The sequence below is a fragment of the Ambystoma mexicanum genome, chromosome 8 (genome assembly GCF_040938575.1).
Source record: "Ambystoma mexicanum isolate Mex_15411 chromosome 8, UKY_AmexF1_1, whole genome shotgun sequence".
NCBI classification, from domain to species: domain Eukaryota; kingdom Metazoa; phylum Chordata; class Amphibia; order Caudata; family Ambystomatidae; genus Ambystoma; species Ambystoma mexicanum.
In genome coordinates this window covers 229,048,136-229,069,928 of record NC_090929.1, presented here as the reverse complement: position 1 = coordinate 229,069,928, position 21,793 = coordinate 229,048,136, and the positions used below count along the sequence as shown (strand labels likewise).

General features: G+C 45.4%; 1 protein-coding gene across 5 annotated transcripts in view; it reads left to right on the top strand.

Annotated features, from left to right (window-relative positions):
• RABGAP1 (RAB GTPase activating protein 1) overlaps positions 1–21,793 on the top strand; it is a 3,038,993-nt gene that overhangs the window by 2,022,410 nt on the left and 994,790 nt on the right. For all 5 annotated transcript variants that reach the window (XM_069609645.1, XM_069609642.1, XM_069609641.1 and 2 more), the window contains one exon: positions 14,370–14,444. In XM_069609645.1, the coding sequence (XP_069465746.1) occupies positions 14,370–14,444 (75 nt within the window). The remainder of the gene's footprint in view (positions 1–14,369; positions 14,445–21,793) is intronic.

Below are 21,793 nucleotides of genomic sequence, written 5' to 3'. Positions count from 1 at the left end.
CAGCTTGCGTCAATAATAGGCGATGGGATGCACTTCGCCTGAGTGTGGGCATTGTTGTGATAAGACAGCACCATTCGCATAGCCTGAAGCGTCCGCTTCCACAAAGAAAGGAAAATCCGGGTCAGGATGCTTAAGAACCAGAGCTGTAGTAAAGGCAGACTTCAGCTGATCGAACGCCTTTTGAGCCTCCGGTGTCCAAACATACGGCACCTTAGCACTGGTCAAAGAGGTCAGAGGTGCAGAGATGTCAGAAAAGTTATTGATGAAACGCCGGTAAAAGTTGGAGAAACCCAGAAACGATTGCAAAGCTTTAATATTCCTGGGCACCGGCCACTCCAAGACAGCTTTCATCTTAGACTGAGTCATACGAACTCCCTGATCAGTAAGGTTGTATCCTAGAAATTCAACTTCAGATGCATGAAAAGTGCATTTTTCAGCCTTTACAAATAAATGGTGGTCTCTTAGACACTGAAGAACTATCTTGACGTGTTGGATATGATCCATCAGGTTCTGTGAGTAGATAAATATGTCATCCAGATAAACAACGACATATTGATCCAAGATGTCATGAAATAGGTCAATCATGAATGCCTGGAAGGTAGCCGGGGCGTTAGAGAACAAAAGGCATCACCAGGTATTCAAATAGGCCGTAGCGTGTTTTAAATGCAGTTTTCCATTCGTCCCCCTCTCTCATGCGCACTAGATTGTAGGCCCCTCAGAGGTCTAACTTAGTGAAGATTTTCGACTAACCCAGTTGATCGAGGAGGACCGAAATCAGAGGAAGAGGATACTGATTTTTAATGGTAGCTGCATTTAGTGCACGATAATCAAAAAAAAGGACGGAAATCCTCTTCTTTTTTGGGGACGAAGAAAAGCGGAGACGCCATTGGAGACTTTGAAGGGCGTATAAAGCCCATAGTTAAGTGCCTTATCAATGTACTCCTTCAATACCGCATCTTCCTTTAGGGTGAGCGAGTACACTCTACCAATGGGTATTTTCACTCCCGGTATCAGGTCTATTGGGCAATCATAGATCCGATGTGGAGGTAGGACCTCCGCCATCCCTTTGTCGAACACATCTGCGAATTCTGCATATTGAGTGGGGACCACTGAGGTAACTGTGTTAGAAATGGCCCAACATGCATAGTGGAGGCCGCTAGCTCTCTAGCTGGGCTGTCCTGACTTATTCCATGCAATGAAGTGCAGCGAGTATTGCAGACATTAAAGGGAAACTGGATCAAGTGGGTTGACCAATCAATGGCAGGATTGTGGTAATGTAGCCATGGAATACCCAGAATGACCTTGTAAGCAGGGGCTTTAATAACGTCAAAACTGACTGAATGTCAGAAGGGATTACGGAGCGTAACCGCAAGGAGAGTAACGCTACAATTGGCAGCAAAGAGCTGGACGAGTAGCGGTGCTTTAAAGTACAGGGGGGTGTGGTTTAGGTGCGCGTTCCTTACGCCTGCAAGGTGTCAGCTGACTCAAGACGCGCCGGCGTGCAAACAAGCGCCATGGCAACCTGTATCGATTCCAGAGGGGAGCTCGTGAGTGTGCTCTTCTTTGTGTGACCGCCGCGGATGAGCCGGCGCTGTCATTCCGTGTAGAAAACGTAACACGGAGGGAGTTGAGAACTTGGACGGAGGGACAGGAAATATGCGGGCACTCTTGTAATTTGTGAGGTGCCTCTTGACACGGCCTGGTGCACTGAGGATGTTAAGAAACTGGATTGCGCAAGCCATTGAAAGAGGGTGGCCATTGCGAGGAATGAAAAGTGGCCACAACATGAAAACAGCTGATCCCAGCTGGTCGAAACATTGACTATGTGGACCCCTGAGGCGCGCGTACCCCTATGCTAAGGGAAACCAGTGACACTTCAGCGAACTAAGAGGTAACAAGGGGAGGGAGACGGCCATGGTGCGGGGAAGAAACTCCCTACATAACGGAGTGCGCCAAAGCCAAAGGCAATTTCCTGCTTGCAGCCCGCTCACAATAGGATGGCGTCCAAATTGCGCAAAGGCAGGGGGAAACAATCCACCATCGAGGCGTATGCTAAATCACTGCAGGCAATTGAGGGGGCCAGTGGGAAAGAACAAAGCACTAACGAAAGTGACAAGATGGCACTCAACAACCAAGGGATACTGAACGCCATAGCGGAACTGAAAGCATCAATGATAAGTAGGATGGACACAGCCATTTCGGAACCTAAGGATTGCGCTGGAATCTAAAATTGACGCTGTGAGTATTGATGTGAATCTACTGCGGCAAGATGTACGTGCACTGGCCGAACGCACAGGGACCCTGGAAAAGGAAGTCAGACATTACAAGCTCAAGCAAAGACAACACAATGGACGTCTACGTGCTGCAACAACAGGTGCGAAACCTCGAAAGTAGAGCGGACGAAGCGGAAGGGCGGCCCGAAGAAACAACGTGCACATTGTGGGGCTTCCAGAGGGAGAGGAGGGGTTGGACCTGACTAACTACATCGATAACATGTTGCTGCAGGAAATAACAGGCGGAACGTTAAGCCATGGGTTCGCAGTAGAAAGAGCGCATAGAGCCCTGTTAAGAAAACCACCACCTGGAGCCCCAACTCGGCCGATTATTGCAAAGATCCTGAACTATAAAGACAGGGAGAAGGTCATGGAACACTTCCGTAAGGGAGGAACAATAAGCAGAGCATCAGCGACTGTCACTGCGTACCCGGACTATACACTCATGGTACAGAGACAACGCCTGAACTATGTGGCCGTGAAGAGGAGGATGCGTGAGGCAGGATATAGATACATGCTGCTATACCCAGCAAAAATTAAGGTGCTCCTAAAGAACAAAGCTCTATTCTTTGATTCACCAGAGGAAGTGACGACATGGCTGCACTCGAGAAATTGTCGGACGGGATTGGCAGATCAGAAGGAGCGTGAGACAGAGATGGGACCCGGAGCCTGGCAAGCACCGCACAGAGATATCAGAGGACTATAGACAGTGATGAGTACGCCAGATATGTCGACATTGGGAAGAGATTATAGAAAATTGCACATGGGATTGTTGGCACTCACACTATGACAAGTTGTCAGCATATAGCAGGAGGTAATACCAGGAGACACACTACCAATCCCCCAGAGGTAGTTTAATCAGGATACTTTTAGGAAGATATCCCCCTGCTGGGTACCGAGTATCGGTTATACCGAGAGACGGGCTAGATGTGGGGTAGCCTCAGATCCAGGGATGGAACTGGGCAACAGTTTAGGGAAGTTGGAAGGGTGGGGGGGGCAACAGTTGGCGTGAGGGAGGGAGACATTGGGGAGTTTTGTGGGGAGTATGGGGGGAGTTGGGGACAGGGAACAAGCTTACATCCACGCGCTACTGCGCATGGGGTGGAAGACAAGGGAGGATAGAGGCGGGACGGGGTATGGATAAGTGTAACGCTCACCTGATATCCAAGGGGGTGCCACTCAGTCTGGTTGGACCACTTCCGACCTCGAACCCTCTTCCTTGGACTCTTGTTCGGCCGAGGACCGGGTCTGAAAATACAGGAATTTGGGTTTATCTTATTGTCTCTTCCTGCCTGGAGCCCACCGCCCTTGTGGACCCAACTTCCCCCCTAGTGCTCTCCTCACCTTGCTTTATTGTATGGTGCGCACTCCGTCCTGCTTCTCTTTGCCGGGGTGCGTTGTTGAATGGGCGCGTTGCAACCTAGTTGTCCCACTGGTGCGGGCCCTCTGAGTCCAGACCTGCTGCGACTTCAGTTTGTCCAGTTAAGACTGCTGGTTTGGAATTTACTTTGCAATTTCCCCAATTAATGTCTCTCCTTCTTCCTTAGGTGCAAGAAGAGTTCTAGTGGTGCCATGCTGCTTGGGGCTGCGCACGAGAATGTGAGTGAAAGCGCGATGCACGGCGCTATGTGCCTTTTCTTATGCTGACCTGTTTGTTCTCTCTCCCTTGCAGGTCTCTGCGATGTCCCTGAAAGGATGCTGCTGAGGCGATGGAGCGTGGTGAGTAAAGCGTAGCCTGCATTGCCTTCTTGATCTTTTGTGTGCTAATCAGTGTTTCTTCTCTCTTGCAGGTCGTTCTTAGGGCCCGAAGTGGACGTGGGCCGAGGGCGATTTAAACCCAGGTAAGCGTGCAATATTTTGGCTATTTCCAGTATTGGAGAATAAACGCTTACTAATGCTGTTTTTTCGTTCTCTTTCTTCCCAGGTTGCGGCTTCTTCAAGGTCGAGGGAACGTCGCCGAGATGGAATATTCTCAGGACCCAGGAGCGGAGGTCAGGAGCAGGATTCACTTACTGGTAAGTGTAGACTAACAGTGTTCTTTTTCTTGTAGGTAACCGGCTCCGGAATACTCGTGAAGATCCGAGCTGAAAGTGGTGAGCGTCACGCTGCCAAGTGCAGAGTAACACGAAGGGTTTTTCTCAGGCGGGGCGTGGCTTATATAGCCCCCAGGTATCCCAGGTACCCCTAGGTCTGACCACACCTAAAAGACTAGACCGCATAGCTCGGTTCTAGGACTGAGCTATGCGGGGGCAGCCATGTTGTGCCGAGGGAGAATTCTCATTTTATGGCTAATTTCCCTTACCTAGTGAGTCCCCAAGCAGCTTTGCTGGATTTCTGGAGTTATTTCTTCACTTGGTAAGTGTGTGCCTCTTTTTCCCACTCTTACCTGTGTTTTTGCCATGTGTATTTCATCTGCTTTCATGATTGTGGGCTCTGGAGTACACCACTTCAGTAGCCCCCTTCTTTTGTGTGTTACACAGCACCTTCAGTGCAGTGACACTGGGTTGTCTTTTAGACTTCCCACCGACTCCATTTCTGAGGCTGACTACTGTCCCCCAGAAGAAGGTAAAGTTGCCATTAACTTTACCTAGTCATTTAACCACAGATCCAGTACACCCCATATTACATGGAGTACTGGAAAGGGTTAATCCTTAGCCCTTTTTATCTGTACCTCCTAGAGCATTGTTTGCTCATTTAACATTTAGAGTTGGCTGGTGGCAGTGGTATCTACTCTAACTTTTCTACCGCGATTATATTATATAAACGTGGTATTGTTTTAGGCTATTATATTAGCCTCGAACCTAAACCCGCTTGACCAAAAACTCTCTTTTGGCTACGGTCGGGTTTATTCGCCATTTCTTTTTGTTAAAGTCCTTCTTGTGTTTTACTTTGCGCGGCAAACCAGGTTTGCCTTCTTTGTTCACTGTCTTTTGGTGGGCTTCTGCCAAGAAGCCCTCCTCCAGGCGCCTGGGTGTCTAGGTGGGCTGAATGTGAGGGAGGGGTGTAGTCACCCCCTGCACAGGGTATCCTAGGAAACCCAAGTCGCACTTTGCCATGATTGGCTGAGGTGGTTGTCCGGGCTGGACCACCCCCTGCTGCGTGATTGACAGCCAGGCTGTGTGAATGAGGGATTTTTGCATAAAAGGCAGGTCTCTTGGGCTAGAAGTCAGAGTCGCCACTGGAACTACAAGGAACCGAAGAGAAGCAGAGAAGAAGACGGCTGCTGCAAATACCCCGCCCCGGTGAAGCCCTGCTGCAGTCCTGAGCCATGTACCCTTCGACGACCAGAGAAGATCCAGTCCGGAGTCGTCTTCCCTTGAGCTTGGTGGGGATAACCAGCTCATCTTCCACAGCCAGAGGATCCTCTTCTTGGTCGAAATCGCTGCACACTGCTGTAGTGGTCCGGATAGCCATCTGAAGAGCCTCTCCTGTTTTTAAGGAGCACACCTTTAATTCACCGTTGCTGCTGCCGGCCTCATCCCTGTGTGGTGCAGACCCCTCCAGACGTCCTCCTTCGTACCTAAGCTCCAGGAACTGTGGGTCTGCAGGAAATTACTAGGAACAACTGCCGTGGCACCAGCTTCTTCATTGAATAAGGTATTGTGTTCTGCTTGAGGAATTAGGGTGAATCCCTTTTCTTCGCCTCCAAGGCTTGTCCTTGTCTTCCCTCCTTCTTATAACTTGTGCTTCCTCTGTTGACAATATCTAAGTACTCTTGGCAACGTTGAATCTTGAACTGTCCGACTGTGTGATCCTCGACAACAGGAACCCGGTTCCACGTGACACTGGCTCCAGCCTATTGACTCTTGAATTTCTGTCAACGCGTGTTCTCTGATTCTGTCTGCCTTGACAAAAGTATTGCCTATGATTTTTTGCCCCCAACTCTCTCTGGTTAACTCGGGTGCTAAGTGTGCTTTTGTCCTGGTAACATTTCTTGTCGCGGATACGTGTATCTTTAGTAAGACCGAAATGTCATTACTGTCAAAAAGTGATTGCATACGTATTCCCGGTAACGTCTTTTGTTTCACAACACCGGTCCGTTAAAACATAGGGTACTTACCTTGAGTTGGAGTGTACCAAAGTGAATTGGTTGGTTGTAGTATATTTTACGTGTGATTTTGAATTAATTGTACTAATAAATGCACTTATATTTTTTACCTGAAACCATGAGTCAGTGTTTGCTTGAGTCACAGTAATTGTGGTCCCTTTGTGTAAGCTCTGCTACTGCTCATATACTCTTGAGATAGGCCTGGCTGCTCCGCTACTGCTACCACTTTAACATAGTAGTACAGGCTTGTACCAAAGGTGAACTTGTATTACCACTTGTAGTCTTAATTGTGTGTTGTGGTCCCTAGGGCACTGCACAGGATTCTGCCAAACATCGAGGGCGCCAGGACTGGCTCCAAGAGAGCCTTGGGAGAGATGGTGAGGCCTTTAAGGCCATAATGGAACTTCGTGGCTCAGCCCAAATGGCTTGCCTATTAGGGCCAGGAGCAGGGGTCATGACAATAAGAGATGGGAGACCTTAAGATAGCAACCTGGAATGTCAGGGGGCTCAATATTTACTTGAAGAGGAATAAAATCCTGATGTATCTAAGGAGGCAGAGGATAGACATCGCCCTATTACAAGAAACGCACCTCACAAAAGAAAATAAAGGAGGTGGAGGTATTCTGCATATGCCGGAGGGGTGATTACTTGGATAGCACCACATGCCCCCTTTCAGTTATTAGTCTACTGTGGAGTCAGATGGGAGGATGGTGGTGATACGGGATTGATAGAGAATAGAGAGCTGTGTGTCATTAATACATATGCCCTGAACCAGGATACTATGGCCTATTCCAAGACCTTATATAGTAAGTGAGCCCGTACCTGGGGGGTGTGGTGATATGGGGAGGTGACTTTAATTGCGCGCTGGACCCCGTGGTGAATAGATCAGACAGGAAGTTAGACAAACCCACCCCTGCAGCCAAAACCTTCAGGGCACTGTTGGGGGACTTTCATCTGGAGGATATATGGAGGCTCCACCACCCACATGAGACATTATTTGCATTACTCAGCCCCACAAAACTTGTACACACGGCTAGATTATATGTTTGCCACTCCGGAGCTTATGGGGGAGTTAGTGCGGTCGGAATACAAATCGAGGGTCCTTTCAGACCACTCGCCACTGATCTTAACATGGCAATACTCGCCTCCCAGAGCTAGGATCCTAACGTGGTGGCTCAGGGCCAAGGCGCTGAAAGACACAATGTTCAGGGAGGACCTGAGAGAGGAATAGTTCGAAAATAACACTGGCAGCGTAGATTCGTCTGGCACTCTGTGGGAGGCATTTAAGGTGGTGGTGAGGGGAGCGGCTATATCCAAATCGAAAGGGTTACAAGGAGGCATAACACAGCAGTTGCAAAGGGCAGAGGCGAAATTGGAGGCATTGCTCTCTGGCATTACAGTCAACCCGAAGAAGTCGTGTATATTCCCCTTGGGGAGATATAGAGGGATTTCGCAAGAAAATTTACCAGTATTACAAATACCTTGGGAGATTAGAACCTTTAGATATCTGGGGATTGATGTCTATCATACATAGGAGGCTGAATATAAACATAACGCAGTGGCAAACATTGAGAAGAGCATGAGATTCTGGGCTAAGCTCCCTCTGGCCATGGTAGGGAGGGTGGCACTGCTGAAGATGGTAGTATTGCAGAGGTTGTTAATTTTTTTTGGGTATAGACCATATATGATACCCAAACGATTCTTTGTCAAACTTCAGAGCATATGTAGAGGGTTCATATGGCATAATGCGAGGAACAGAATAGCCCTGTGGGAACTGCAGAATATGTATGACAAAGGGGGCATAAAATTGCCCAACTTTGAGGTCTGTTATTTGGCCAGCCAAGTACAATATGTGGCTAAGTGGTTAACGGAAGAAGACTCAACATCAGAGTCTAGATTGTTGAAGTCTGAAAGTGCTCTGTTTTTTCTGGAAGAATGGATATGGCTGCCAAAACCAGAGCTAAAAGGGTGCACAAGGATGTTAGAACTGGGATGGAAGATGTGACGTAAGGCTTGCCAGGCTATGGAAAACCGGATCCTGTGTTCTCTGCAAATGCCATTAGTGGCATTGACTGGAGGGGATGAGCAACTGAGGCAGACAATTCATACGCATTGGGAACCGGTGGGCATTGCAACGCTGGGAGATGTATGGCAAGATGGGAACGTAATGGAATTTTAACATTCTGATAGAAGAAACGGGTCTACACTCAGGGTAGTATATTACCTAAACCAGATTGGTCCTGCAGGTGAAGGAGATATGGTCTGAAACAGTGCTGGAAGAGCTACTGGACACGGTTATAGAAACAATTTATATCTCACAAGGGGGACACAAGGTTTCTCGAATCTATGAACTGCTGATGTTCAGGTTGGGGAAGGAAGGGACCCAGCTGAGATGAGACTCGGAAGAGGAAGCCGGGGAACCCATGAACGACGGGTTGTGGGAGAGGGTCCAGCGATATCATTAAAAAGTGTCTAGGAATGCAAGGTTGCAACAGATCCAGCTATATGTTACCCACAGAGCATACATGACCCCCCAGAGGATTGCTTGATTCAAGAGTGCAGAAATACAAACATGTCCCAAATGTGGGGAAGTGAACGCAGGGATGATGCATATGTTCAGGTCATGCCCATAAAATTGGGAAATTCTGGGAAGAAGTAGCCCACTGCATAACTGAGAAGGGGATCACGTTAGATGTGGAATCCGTGTGGGCATGTATGTTGAGGGGGGGCTTTTCTAGACCGCGTAAACTGAAACACGTGAGTAAACTCAAGGACTTGGCCTACATTCTTGCCAAGTGCAGAATTGCCAATGGTTGGAAAGCAAACAGGCCAAGGGTAGAGGTCTGGTGGCACGATCTCCAGAAATGGGCAGAGGCGGAAAAAGCAGTATGGAACGAGGCGGCCAATAAGGGGAGTGGGGGGAGCAGGAACTCTGATGGCCTAGAGACACTTAGTGGCCACACTGTCTGGGCCCACCCAGGCCTGCCTAGGTGAACAAGACTCCTCCCGGAACACAGAGGGGGAAGATCCCCTAGAGGGAAGAACGACAAAGTGGAATAGGCTCGAGTTAAGGGGGAGGGTAATGGGGAGACAGTGGATTTTTTATGATACTCTATAATGATGCTTGACGCACTATGACATGCACTGTTGTTTTTTTTTGTGTTGATTGGTTGTTGTAAAAACGAATACAAATTGTTTTAAAAAAAAGAAAAAAAACGTTTTCCCCTCACACATCTTCTATGTGTTATTGAAACAAAACTGAATGAATTCGAACCATGACCAATTTAGTACTTTCCATGCATTCCTTGTGGCGAAAATATGTGAATACATGATTTACACTGGCTAAACTGTGCAATCATCCTAACACTTATATGGAAATACTGGTCGCAAAGTGCTTTAATGCTTTGGGTTTTTATGTGTTTGCTACAAATTATGACTGTTTTTTGGTTATGTTTTGGTAGTGTCTTGGGTTACTGAATTAGGGTGGTACTGGATCACTTCCTTAACTGGTTTGTACTTCTGTTCTCTGGATTTGTTAGATTTGTTTTTATCACACATATTTTGTAAAATTAATTTTTAGGCTTCATAATTTTTAGATGCGTGAGTTAATAGTATTTGTAGTCTGGTTCCTTGTTTAGATTTTATTTCGAAAAAAAAATATTTTTCATCATATGTTTGTAAAACATCAAACAAAAATAAAAAATATTAACCCTGGACTTAATGCAACAAATTAGTTTGGATCTCAACAAGAGGGACCTCATGACATTTCATGATATGGACATGTTGAGACAATAAAATTGATCCTACTCCCACGTTGGTTGTATTTATTTCAAACACTGCCCGTACCGATTCCCAAATTCCTTTCGACAGCATTAAACAAGATTACATTTGCCTTTGTATGACAAAGGAAGTGCGATCAAGGGCATTGACAAATCTATTGAGGGCACCAAAACTTAGAGGGGCAGTAGCATTCCCAGACTACAGGTCTTACTTTGTTACCCCAAAGCTTAGAATTATTTGAGTAGTATAAGGCAGATTCAGAAAAGAATATGGGCTGGGCTGGACCGTGGTGTGATAGGAATGTTCTTTCCAGAGTTCCCTGAATGTATTTAAAAGCAAATTGGTTGCAAACTCCTGGGAGACACTGGCGGCTAAATCCAGATTAACTTCATTTCCACCCCCTTCATCCCTATACATAATATCTTCTTTTATCTAGTAATTGTGATGGGATGATCCACTACAAATAACTATGCTGATTCCGATGGCGAGTCCAGGGGGTCTTTATTTTAAATAGAGCAGTTAGAATGACTGTAGGCTCTTAAGAAGGGATCTTTGGGGTCTACCAATTTCTCAGTGCTTGGGCTTTTGGCGCTAAAGCCGTTCCTCTTTGGCTTGTCTACCCCAGCCTTTCCCTCCTCTCTAGCCCAGGTGTCCAGAACTGGATTTTATTACTACCGCCAGGTCACCCCTTCTGTCTGTTGTTCTTCCCAGGGCTATTGGCGTTTTCCAAAATACGGTGGCTATCTGACTCGGTTAGGGGTCCTCTAGTCTTTCCTTGACCTATCCCGCTTAGTAATCTTAGGGAGTTGGGGATGATGCCTTTTTTCACCCGGTATCACTCTATCTCTCATGCCCATTCTCGCCTGACCCTTTTCTACACTTTTCTCAACAGATGTTCTCCTCCCACTGTACTACTGTCCCTCCAATTTCACTCTGCCTTTCCACCTCCACCCTTCGATCTTGTCTTCTTTCTCCTGTTCGTAATATTGATCTTACTTCAAACTACCCCTCCACCTCTGCTATCTTCTCTTCCCACCACTCTACTTCCTTACTTCTTACTATTGTTCTTGTCATTCACTGTCTCTCTCTACTCTTACCAATAGCTACTCTCGTGTTGCTCTTCCTACTCCCCTACTACTATTCCAACTTCATTCTTTTTTTTTAATTAGGTTTTCCAACAGCAAAGGTACATATTATCATCAGACACATAGACATCAAGAACAGTAGTCGTGCACAGTTCGAGTGATGCATTAGAGGCCGCCCTCTATAGATGTCGGTAGGTCACCTTGGTCATGCTTCTGCACTTACTATTCCCCCCCCGCATCCTCCATCCCCCGCAAGTGTCAAGGCCTGACCCCTCCATCTTGTATTGGGCTGCGTCCATAAACCAAACCAGTTTAGAGCCAGCACGTGAGGGGTGGTCTTTTGGTGAGAGCTGGGTATTTTTCGGCATAGTCATAAAGGGGGCCCACACATTTAGAAAATTGTTCAGGCGGCCCAAGCGTATTGCTGTGACCTTTTCAGCAACAATGATCTCCCAACACTTTGACCACCATAGATGAATTGATGAGCCCTCAGCATTTTTCCAGAGCCGAGCTAATGCTACTTTTGCTGCTAGGAGAAGGTGGGTGCATAAGCGTGGGGCATGGCCAGAGAGCGGAAATTCCCCACTCCCCGTTTCTCCCAAGAGTATTGTGCCGGGGTCTCTGGGGAAGGTGATCCCAGTTAGATCACTGATGTGACCCTCAACATCCCTCCAGTACCTTTCGGCCTTCGGGCAGGACCATACCATGTGGAACAGTGAGCACCGTGTTAGGCGGAAACCTGTGCAGTTCCCTTAGGGACCACTGCAAAAGATTTAAGACTACAGGTGTTTGGCAGTAAACCCACTTGGTAGCAGTCTGTACCACACAGATTCACTTGGTAGCTTTTGCTGAGCAGTCAGACTTCCCTCAAGAAGAGTTGGGCAGTATGCAGAGTATAGGTACAGAGACACAGTAGTACAAACAAACACTGACCAGAGCTTTGGTGTAAAAGTATATAATTATTTATTTAAAAACACACTTGTGATTTACACTAGCTCAAACGGTTCCATGTAATAATGTCGCCACAAAAAGCACGCCATGCAAAAATATCGTCAAAAAATTGCCGTTTTTTGTGGCGAACATGCGGGGGACACCCCCTTTTTTATAACTTTTTTTTTTTTTTTTTGGCCCCTGTCCCCATATATATGGTCACCCAAATAATATCGCCATGACATTTTCCCGGCGATATTATTTACGGCGACCATATATATGGGGATATTATTACCTGATACCGCAAAAATAAGGTAAGTAAATTCAGCACACAGTCACTATCATATATATACAACCCTATTCACTTATTAGACAAGTCTTAGTGAGAAACACCACTTATTTTCAGACAGAGGTGAGCGCTTAACATAAGATGACACTCTAATAAGGTGTAAAGAAAGGGAGGGAAAAAGGCAGAGTTAAGGAAGCACACAAGTTTCAATTCTTTTACAAAGAACCACAGTAAGGCAGGATAGGCAGAGTTCTACTGGAGAGCAAGGAAGTCAATTGCAAGGCCCACTCTTGGAGAGAGCAAGCAGAAGGGGTCCAGGTTCACACAGTGGGGTTATGCCCAAAGAGTCTTGTAGATAGTTCGCACAAAAAGGATGAAATTAAAGTCAGGAAAAGCTAGCTAGGTTGTCCCAAGCTAGCCCAGGTTAGAAAGTCGAGGCTTTACTGTCACCCCGAACGATCTGTCGCAAGGGAAGTCAGGAGGGACACAGTACCTTAAGTGTGAAGGAAGCTCCAGCGGGGGCAGTTGTTCCTGGCAGCAGGTGCAAGTCGGTGTTTCGTCCAGAGGAAGAGGAGGTCTTGCCGTGGAGGAAAGATGAAGGTCGTTGCACTGCCAGGGAAGAAACCAGCCGCGGAGTTCTCCGGTTAAAAGGCACTTCCCTTCTCTTCGCGGTAGTGGTAAACCGTGGTATTCCGGTTGCCGGGGTGCTTGGCACGGGCAAGGCAGCCACGAGATGCTCCAGGAAGGTGAAAAGAAGGCTTAACTGGTTATCCCCACCAGTCAAAGGAAGAAGACTCTCCAGACTGGAGATCTCCTCTGTCGTCGAGAAAAGTGGTGAGACGGTTCAGCAGGGCTCCACCGGTGGTGTCGTTGTTGCAGGTCGGCTCAGCTTCTCCCTCCTCAGATTCTTAGGTCCTGTGGCGACTTCTGAAGTTCCAGTCCCCAAAGCCCTGCTTTTATGCAGCACACCCCCATTCACTCAGCCTAGCTGTCAATCAAACATGCTAAGTGGTGAGCCGGGCGGCTCACCACTTGGGCCAATCACACAAGAGTGCGACTTGAGTTACCAAGGTAACTCAGTCCAGGGTGCCTAAACCCCCTCCCACACCCCCTGTGGTACCCAGACAGAGTGGCACCACTTTTGGAGGCTTCTGAGGAGAAGCCCGCCAAAAAGCGGAACAAAGGGCTCGACTTGGGTTGGAGTCACAGGAGAGAACACAAACGCCATTTTAGAATCGAGTTCTGGCAACCTCGCTGCAACCCAACAGTCCCTTCTCTCTGCAGTTATGAGCCACACGCTGGCTGCACTTGTGAGTTAACTGCACTTCCTCTCCCCCCTGGCACTTATCCCCTTCCCTGCACATGCACGATCTGAATGAAACAGGGCGTAGTAAGATCGTTATTTTGTCCTCCCTTTGTTTACCCCTCCTGGTCTTGTCGCGCTTAGAAACACTAAGTTTTAGGATTTAAAGATTAAAAAAACTTATGACAAGGGAATGGAAAACCATAGCTACATTAACACTTGTAGCAAGAATGGTAATGGCATTGGGGAAGAGGCCATAGCTCCCACCTTCAATTTATGGGTGCAGAAACATTGGGGCTTGATGTCAATACAACTGTTTCTTATCTGAATAGAGACCAATATTAGACTTTCCTTTGGATCATACAACCTTAAATTATGTCCACAAAGGCTACGAATTTGGCAACTAGTTCAATGGGGTGTTTATTGTTAAAGTTGAGTTTTGAGGGCACTGTTTATAGGAATTTTAATTGAAATCTAATTCTGCGTGGTGAAAAGCCTGTGAGGCGGGCCTCTTTTTTTTATTAGGGTTACTTTTGCTTGGAAAATAGATTTATGCTTTGTGAATGTCTCATTGTTTCATGTAAAATCTGTAAAATAGGTTTTAAATTAAAAAAAAAAGTGTTCTGAACAGTACAGGCTAACCTACAATTTTGTTTTTCAGGCCTATTCTGTATTTGATGAAGAAATTGGCTACTGCCAAGGCCAGTCATTTCTTGCAGCTGTGCTCCTTCTGCATGTAAGTTCTTTGCTTCCTCTGTATTACCTTGTTGAACTGCTCTGCCCAGCCCTGTCCCAACAATCCCCTCATCCCCTCCCCCTTGTATCCCAACCTTTCCTTCTCCCAAATGCCACTTGTACACCCCCTTCCCAATTTGCACCACCCTTGTCCTTTCAGCTAGCTACCCCTTTAATTGCATCTTCTTCCTCAGTACTCTCCTTGGGCCTCTAGAATGCCCAAACTCTTGTCTTCCTGAGTTAACTCCTTCATTTGAGTATATCTCTATCCAATTAATCCCTCCCATTCCCCTATCCTTCTCTTATACCGCCCACGTGGCAGCCTTAAATCTCCCCCCCCCCAAGATTCATGCTTCTTGAAATGCTCCCAAAAGATGTCCATGTTGACAAGGGAGACCTCAACATTCCCAATATGACCAAGTCTCATCAACCCTTACTCTACACTCCCAAACAATTCACTAGTCAACCTACCATCCTTTTCCATCCATACCCAGTGTAATTCAGTGTATCTCACTCTTATCATCCATCTTGGAATTTGCTTCACTCTCTTTTGACCCCCCCCCCTCACACCCACCAACCACTTATTCACATCACCATCCCTGGTTCTCCATCCACTCTTGCGCTTCTCCCCCACCTATCATTAAACATAAATTCAAGCCTGAGACAATGATCGCCTACATTTATCATGTTAGTCTATCCAAGCACTTTCTCCTCTGCTTGCTCACGCAATTGAACTCCCCTTCATGGACTAATAATACTGCAATGTTCTCCCCCTTCAATTATCACTCCCCAACCTCCAATTTATTCACCCCCTTCATGCAAGCAATCGTGGATCTTCCCAGCCATCTAACTACTGAGAATGGCCATGCTTCACTCCCTACAATACTGGCAGGACAGGTCTGCCAGCCTACAAAGATCCTTACTGTTAATAATGCTCTCGACTCAACCAAATCCAGCCCAACCAATCCATGAGCCTTGTTAAGATGGATTTTAAAAATGAAAATGGTGGGAAGATTCTGAAAGGCCACCCTATTCTGGCAAACAGGAAAATACCCTAATTCGTAGCTAAACTCTGTCAAGGTTGTGTGGCTGAGAAGTAAGGCTTAGACGTAGAGTGTGGTGTTATGAATGGTTCAGTTAACACACAGAGGAGGACACTTAATTCAGAAATACGATACCAGGTAAGTGTTGAAGGTAAGGGACACGGCACAATCATAATATGAATTAGGCGATTTACATCCACTGTAGATGCAAGAATCTGGTGATCGGAACACTCAACTCAACCTAAGAATAAACTAGTAAGCAAAATAGACCAGATACCCTTGCACTGTGGATTAGTTAAATAAAGAAAAAGGGACAAAGGTTGATCCTCTATACATCCAATGTATGGCAAACTCATAAAGAAATAAATACAAATTTACATTTAAAGAAGACCTGAGTAACAAACGGTATATAATCTGTGTTGGTCTTGCAAACCAAAAAAGAAATTGAAGTGACATATCATAATGTACAGCTATCCCAACACCTGAATCAAATTAATTCTGATCTAAATCATAATCTACAATTGTCCAAAAAACACCTAAAATACAATCATGGATTGATCTTTCATGATGAGTAAAAAATGTAATCTTATCACAGGTGGATCATGAAATGATCATTAGAATATGTTCCATAATCCCTATCACAGGTTGATCATTAAATGATAATTAGAATATGATCCATAATCCCAACAATAACTCATTGGACAGCAGGTGCCAATGTTCCGCCCTACTCAGGCTTTTTCCAGGTTATCAACAAAACTGGTTTGAATATTAGCAGATGATTTATCTGTGTTTTAAGAAGTCACGTTCAATATACTGATGCTTCATGTCCCTTCACGTAGGGTGCCCTGACCATAATTACTATAGTCATAGGATCTTCACTTGCACAGTTAGATAAGTTTATATTAATGCACAAAGATCTTTATTTCTTAGTCCTTGTCAATTTTCCAGCTATTTCAAAAATTGTCCTATGAAGAATAACTTTCAATCATGGTTTGTGTGTGTGTGTATGTAGATGGTGGGGGAGCCTACCATGTTGCTGGAATTGATTGTGAAAAGCAAAGCTTTAATAGGACAAGGCGAAAAGCAGTTAATGACTGTATGGGAGAAAGGTGTCCTGTCAATTGGTCGACTGCAATTTGGTCGACTGCAATTTGGTCGACACCATTTGGTCGAATGCCAAATGGTCGAATTTTTTATTTTTTATTTATATATGTGTTTTGTGGGTTTTCGTGTGGGGAAAAAAAATAAAGAAAAAAAAGGGGGTTGGGGTGGGGGACCCCCCCAAAAAAAACCAAAAAATGGGTAAAAAAAAAATTCGACCATTTGGCATTCGACCAAATGGTGTCGACCAAATTGTCTTTCGACCAAATGTTTTCGACCATTTGACTGGTAACCTGGGAGAAACAGTAGGTGTATCATACCTAGGTGGGTAGGGCATTTATTTTATTTCCCATGAAGGTAGTCTTGTATGTGTTGAATTTTGTTTCTGATGTGTGACTCTATGCAATTGGAGTTTGTGAGTGGGCATAGGAGTCGTGCTGCAGGGCAAGCTTCTCAAAATTGATCTGCAGGCTCATACGTATCTCCTAGTGAGATTTGGGTAGGTCTGCCGTTTCCTGCAGACTTTTCTTATGCGCAAATCTTCCTCAATCACCTTAAAGAGCTTAAATCTTCAAGGAAGTTCGGGAGCAGTTTAGGCAGGTTGGGTCTCGTTCTTGGGAAAAACATATACACAAATAACAAAAGGCTGTAGGATGGGAGAGGAACGGTAAGGTGAAAGGCAGGCGCTGTGTGAGGCTGGTTGGAGGAATGATCAAGAGGAAATGTGTACATTTTTTAATGTGATCCAAGTAGGACAGCACATTCAACTCTGCAGTAAGGTATGTGAGTAGATAAATGCATCTACTGCAGAGATCTGTGTGTAACCTCAGGTTTGAATCTGGGTTAGAAGGACTCTGCCTTTTATGCTTCTGAAGTTGATGTGGGGAATTAGTTTGCATGCCAGACCAGCAGAGTCGGTCAGCCACATGTCAGTCATACCTAGGTCTGCTTTTTGTCATTGAAAGATAAAAACATTGAGTTTTATTGATGTTTACAAAATTACAATATAGAGAATTCACAACCGACATGGACCTCCAAAAAGCCTATAGGGCTGGGAAGAGTGAGTCTTGCATTAGAGATCTATAAAATTTCATCCTTCTGAGTTTTGTTTATTGTGAGTGACTATTGAGGCTATTTAATCATTGGGGGGTGGGGTCATTACTGTAGGACAATGACCTCACAAAGGCTAGTAGTCGTGCCACATGTCATGCATGATGTAGACTCTGACATAACTTAAAAGAATACCATTTAGTCTGGTGAAATTGCAATGTTAAGAATTTAGTATCAAGGAAAAACATGCTACATATATCCTAGAGTTATAGAGCAAGTCTCAATTTCTTTTTTGGCGCAAGTAGTTCATCTCATCACTTGCGCCTTAAAAGATGCACCCTATTCACAAAGGTCTTTTCAATGTTTGCATCATAGGTGCACACATTCCGATTCCTTTTTTCCATTCTCTTTGCACAAATAAGGGATCTTGTCTGCACAATGTAATACACATTCCAGGATCCACCTTAAAATGTGTAGAAAACCAACATATTCCCCTGTGCTACTGTGGAACGGGTGCAGGGAAAGCGCAATGATTCTCGGGGCTTGGTAATATATTTAAGTGTGGAACCGCAGTGACATGAACCACTGCTTCTCCCACTTACATGACAATGTTTCAAACTGGGATAGTAATGTGTTCCTATTTTTTCATTTACTCATTTAACAGGGACTGGCCCTTTTAAACCACTTCTGTGCACAAGGAGCACCAAATATGCTGCAGACACGAAAGTGTGTATTGGGGCTGACAAGACCCTTATTTATGTCACATCACATCCCCCTGGAAATATACAGGCCACCTTTGTGAATAAGGTGATCTGCGCATTTCTTTTTGTGACTTTGGCAAGAAATGTTTAAAAAAAAAATACATTTTTTTTTATCAGTTGCACACCATTTTTGTTATGTTAAGGAATCAGTCAGGTGCAAACCATTAGTCATTTACACACTTTGCTTTCTTTGAGTATCCTTGGCTGGAAAGGTTTTGACATATTCAATTAACTTTTCACTTTGTTCGCTTTGAACATGTGCTGGGTTGAAAAGAGCTGACCTCTTCAATCCATTTCAACTATCCAGTTTACAGCAACATTTCATCAGCATGATAACCCAAATCTGTCACCTGAATCTCTTATAGTTTTTCCCAAACGAATACAGTGAAAATACAGGTGATTTTGCCGAATTTATTCACCCAGTTGTATACCCATGTTGCGTGATACGATTTAGGAAGTGGGATTATTATGCTTTATTTTGGCTGTGTAGTGCTGCACTTGTCTGTAGTAGGCTACTTCTGTTATGTTCCTTCTATGAATTTTCCTGAGCTTTTGGTTTACTTTTTTGATCGGATTCATCGTGGGGGTAAGCCTTTTAGAGGCCTGTTTCTTTTGCAAGGTATTGAATGTGTTTCATCTGTACTACTGAGGAAACCAAAAGACTTTGGTGGAAGTCAATAAAGTGGTCTGTCTACATTTCCACAGCCTCTTTCACCACAGCTGAGCAGTAGGCTTTTTGGTTTGTAATGCTGCATATATTTCTGATCTAGTTCATGTTAGGCCACTCCAGAGACTAATGTCAAGACGGGTAGCTCCACTTTGATCCCCCTCACGTCAACAATAGAATGTATGGTCCAGGAACTAGGAAGTTTGTTCCTGTCTTTAGAAGGGTTTGTTTGTCCAGGTTTTTGAGAATATTTGATAAAGGTAGCAACCGTGTACCTTCCATTAAGAAGTTTCAGACAGTGGGATGGTGATCAGTGTGCAAGAATCAGCATCCTGAGGAATTTGAACAGATACTGCTACAGCATCCTGATATCCAGGTTTGTGTGTCTGCGGCCCTGACACTTCTCCAGAAACATAATTCATTGCTGTCTGGCATTGATGATAGTGTCGCGATAGTCCTGCGGATTACTCTGGCCTTCCTCCATCTTTGTCAGAGAAAAGACTGTTCATGGACATGCATTTTAACAAAGGGCTCTAGACCCTACTGCCATTCAGTGAGACACTGGGAATGGACAAAATTGATGGCTTCTGTTGGGAGTTTTTTGCTTCACTTAGCTAATGGTACATGCACCCTGGTTAGATACACCCATTGTCTATGGGAGGTACCATGACTTATGACACTGGTTATGCAGACGCCTTTCCAATAGATAGAAGCATCTGGTAAGAAGGCAATGACGCAGATTAAAATAGATTTTACATGTTGGTTGGTTTAGCCATGTCCATCAGTACAGATGCCTTATATCTCGATATTTTTTTATGCGTACCTCAGGGCTTTACTTTTGATGACAAAGCACACTTTTTGGACATGCTCTGTGAGGGTGTACATTTATTTGGTTTGAAAGCAGATGTCACTTGAGACAAGTGATAGCCTTGTCAGGCTATGGTAAGGTTCTTCGACTCCTAGGCCCCTTCATAACTAAATGTCCTCTTCTAAGGCACACTTTTGTCACCTGTGCCCCTTTGCAAGCCAGCAAGTGAAAGTGCTGTCCAGTCAGGGCCAGCAGCAGAGATAATTCAACTCTCCAGAGAGAAATGTTTCAGGCATGTAAAGGCCCCCTCCACTGTGCCCACTCCCGTTTTTTCTTTTTTTCTTTTACATTCCAGGTACCCTAATTTAGTTTATTTTAAAATGTGTTTATTGGCATCAAAGTATCCAAGAAGGTGTTACATACCTTTATATTAGAGAAGTTATCAATGAAACATGGATTTTCAGACGTTTTGCATCATAAACATAAATTTACACACAACAACATAAACTTTACATGAAATGAGGGAAAGGTCTGGGGGTATGATTTGGAGGTCTGAGCTGTGCAGCAGGCAAAAGGGCAATGGGCACATCCAGGAGCACATTCCAAGCGTGGGCAGAGCTGGTGGGAGGGGGGTGGAGAGACAGATTAAGTTACAGTGGATCACAACAAGGATGATCAAAGCAGTCAGGGGGGCTTGTCATCTGATGGATGGATCATGTCAAAGACAAAGGATTTCCAGGCTCCGTAAGCGTCCGCCAAACCAGCTTCTTGGGCTTGCAGTGCCCCTGCCGAAGCCATTGACTCTGCATCGCACCAAGTATTAAATTGAAGGAACCACAGTTTAAACAGCAGACCACCAGGGGATTTCCAGGATAAGGATATAGCGATCCTTCTCTTAGCAAGTATGCACGCCAGGTCCATAAACTTAACTACATGTTTGTGCTTGCTACCTCTAGAATATGAAATCGGCAAGCATTCCATGGGGACCATTCGTATCTAATAACACCAGCTCCATAGCAAGCCTGTTCAATTAGGGACCAAAACCTCTGTACTTTGGTGCACTTCCAAAACATGTGACTAAGGTGGGCACCGTCTTGATGAGACCAAGGGTAGGTAGGTTGCATGTCTCTGCAAAATGTAGCCATTCTTGTGGTGGTCATATATGTGCGACGGAGCAGATTATTCTGCAGTAGTCTAAACTTGGCATTGCGGGATACATTCCTAGGGTAGCTCAGCAGTCGGTCCCACAAAGCGTCTGAAGTTACAGAACCCATGTCCATTTCCCACTTCATCCTCAAGGCTGGGCAGCCAGAAGGCAGTCCCAGAGTCTAGATGCAGGTCTCCAGCCATCTTCCAGCATGTATATTAGAGCCAGGGGTGCTGTTTCCTCTGGCTCATCAGGCCACCCATCCCATCTGCGTTTTGCCTCTCCCTTCACCTTCATATATCTCAAGAATTGGCCATTGGGCAGGTCCTGTTGTTGAGTTACATTGGCCAGGTCCCTAAATGTACCTTTGTCATATAGGTCCCCCCAGGAGTAGATGACACATTTTTCCGAAGTCTGGAGACACCCAGATCCTATTTTCCCGCAAATACATCCGCAACTATTGGGACATTGGGGAAATAGGGTACCTTTAAAGCTTCTGGACCATACTTGTCTGCCAGGTCCGACACGCAGGGGTAAGGTATCCATACAATTTACTGGGATCCACAGTGCCTCCTTAAGCTTGGCCGGTGCCACCAACTGCTGAAGTAATTCAGTTTCTGGTGTGGGGCCATCTGCGAGCCATTGTGTAACAAAGCTCAGCTGAGCAGCTAGATGGTATAGCTCAAACCCTTGGTAGCTGAACCCCTCTGTCTTTGTAGGGCATGCACAACACATCTTGGGATAATTTGTGGCGACCTTAGCCCCAGAGGAAG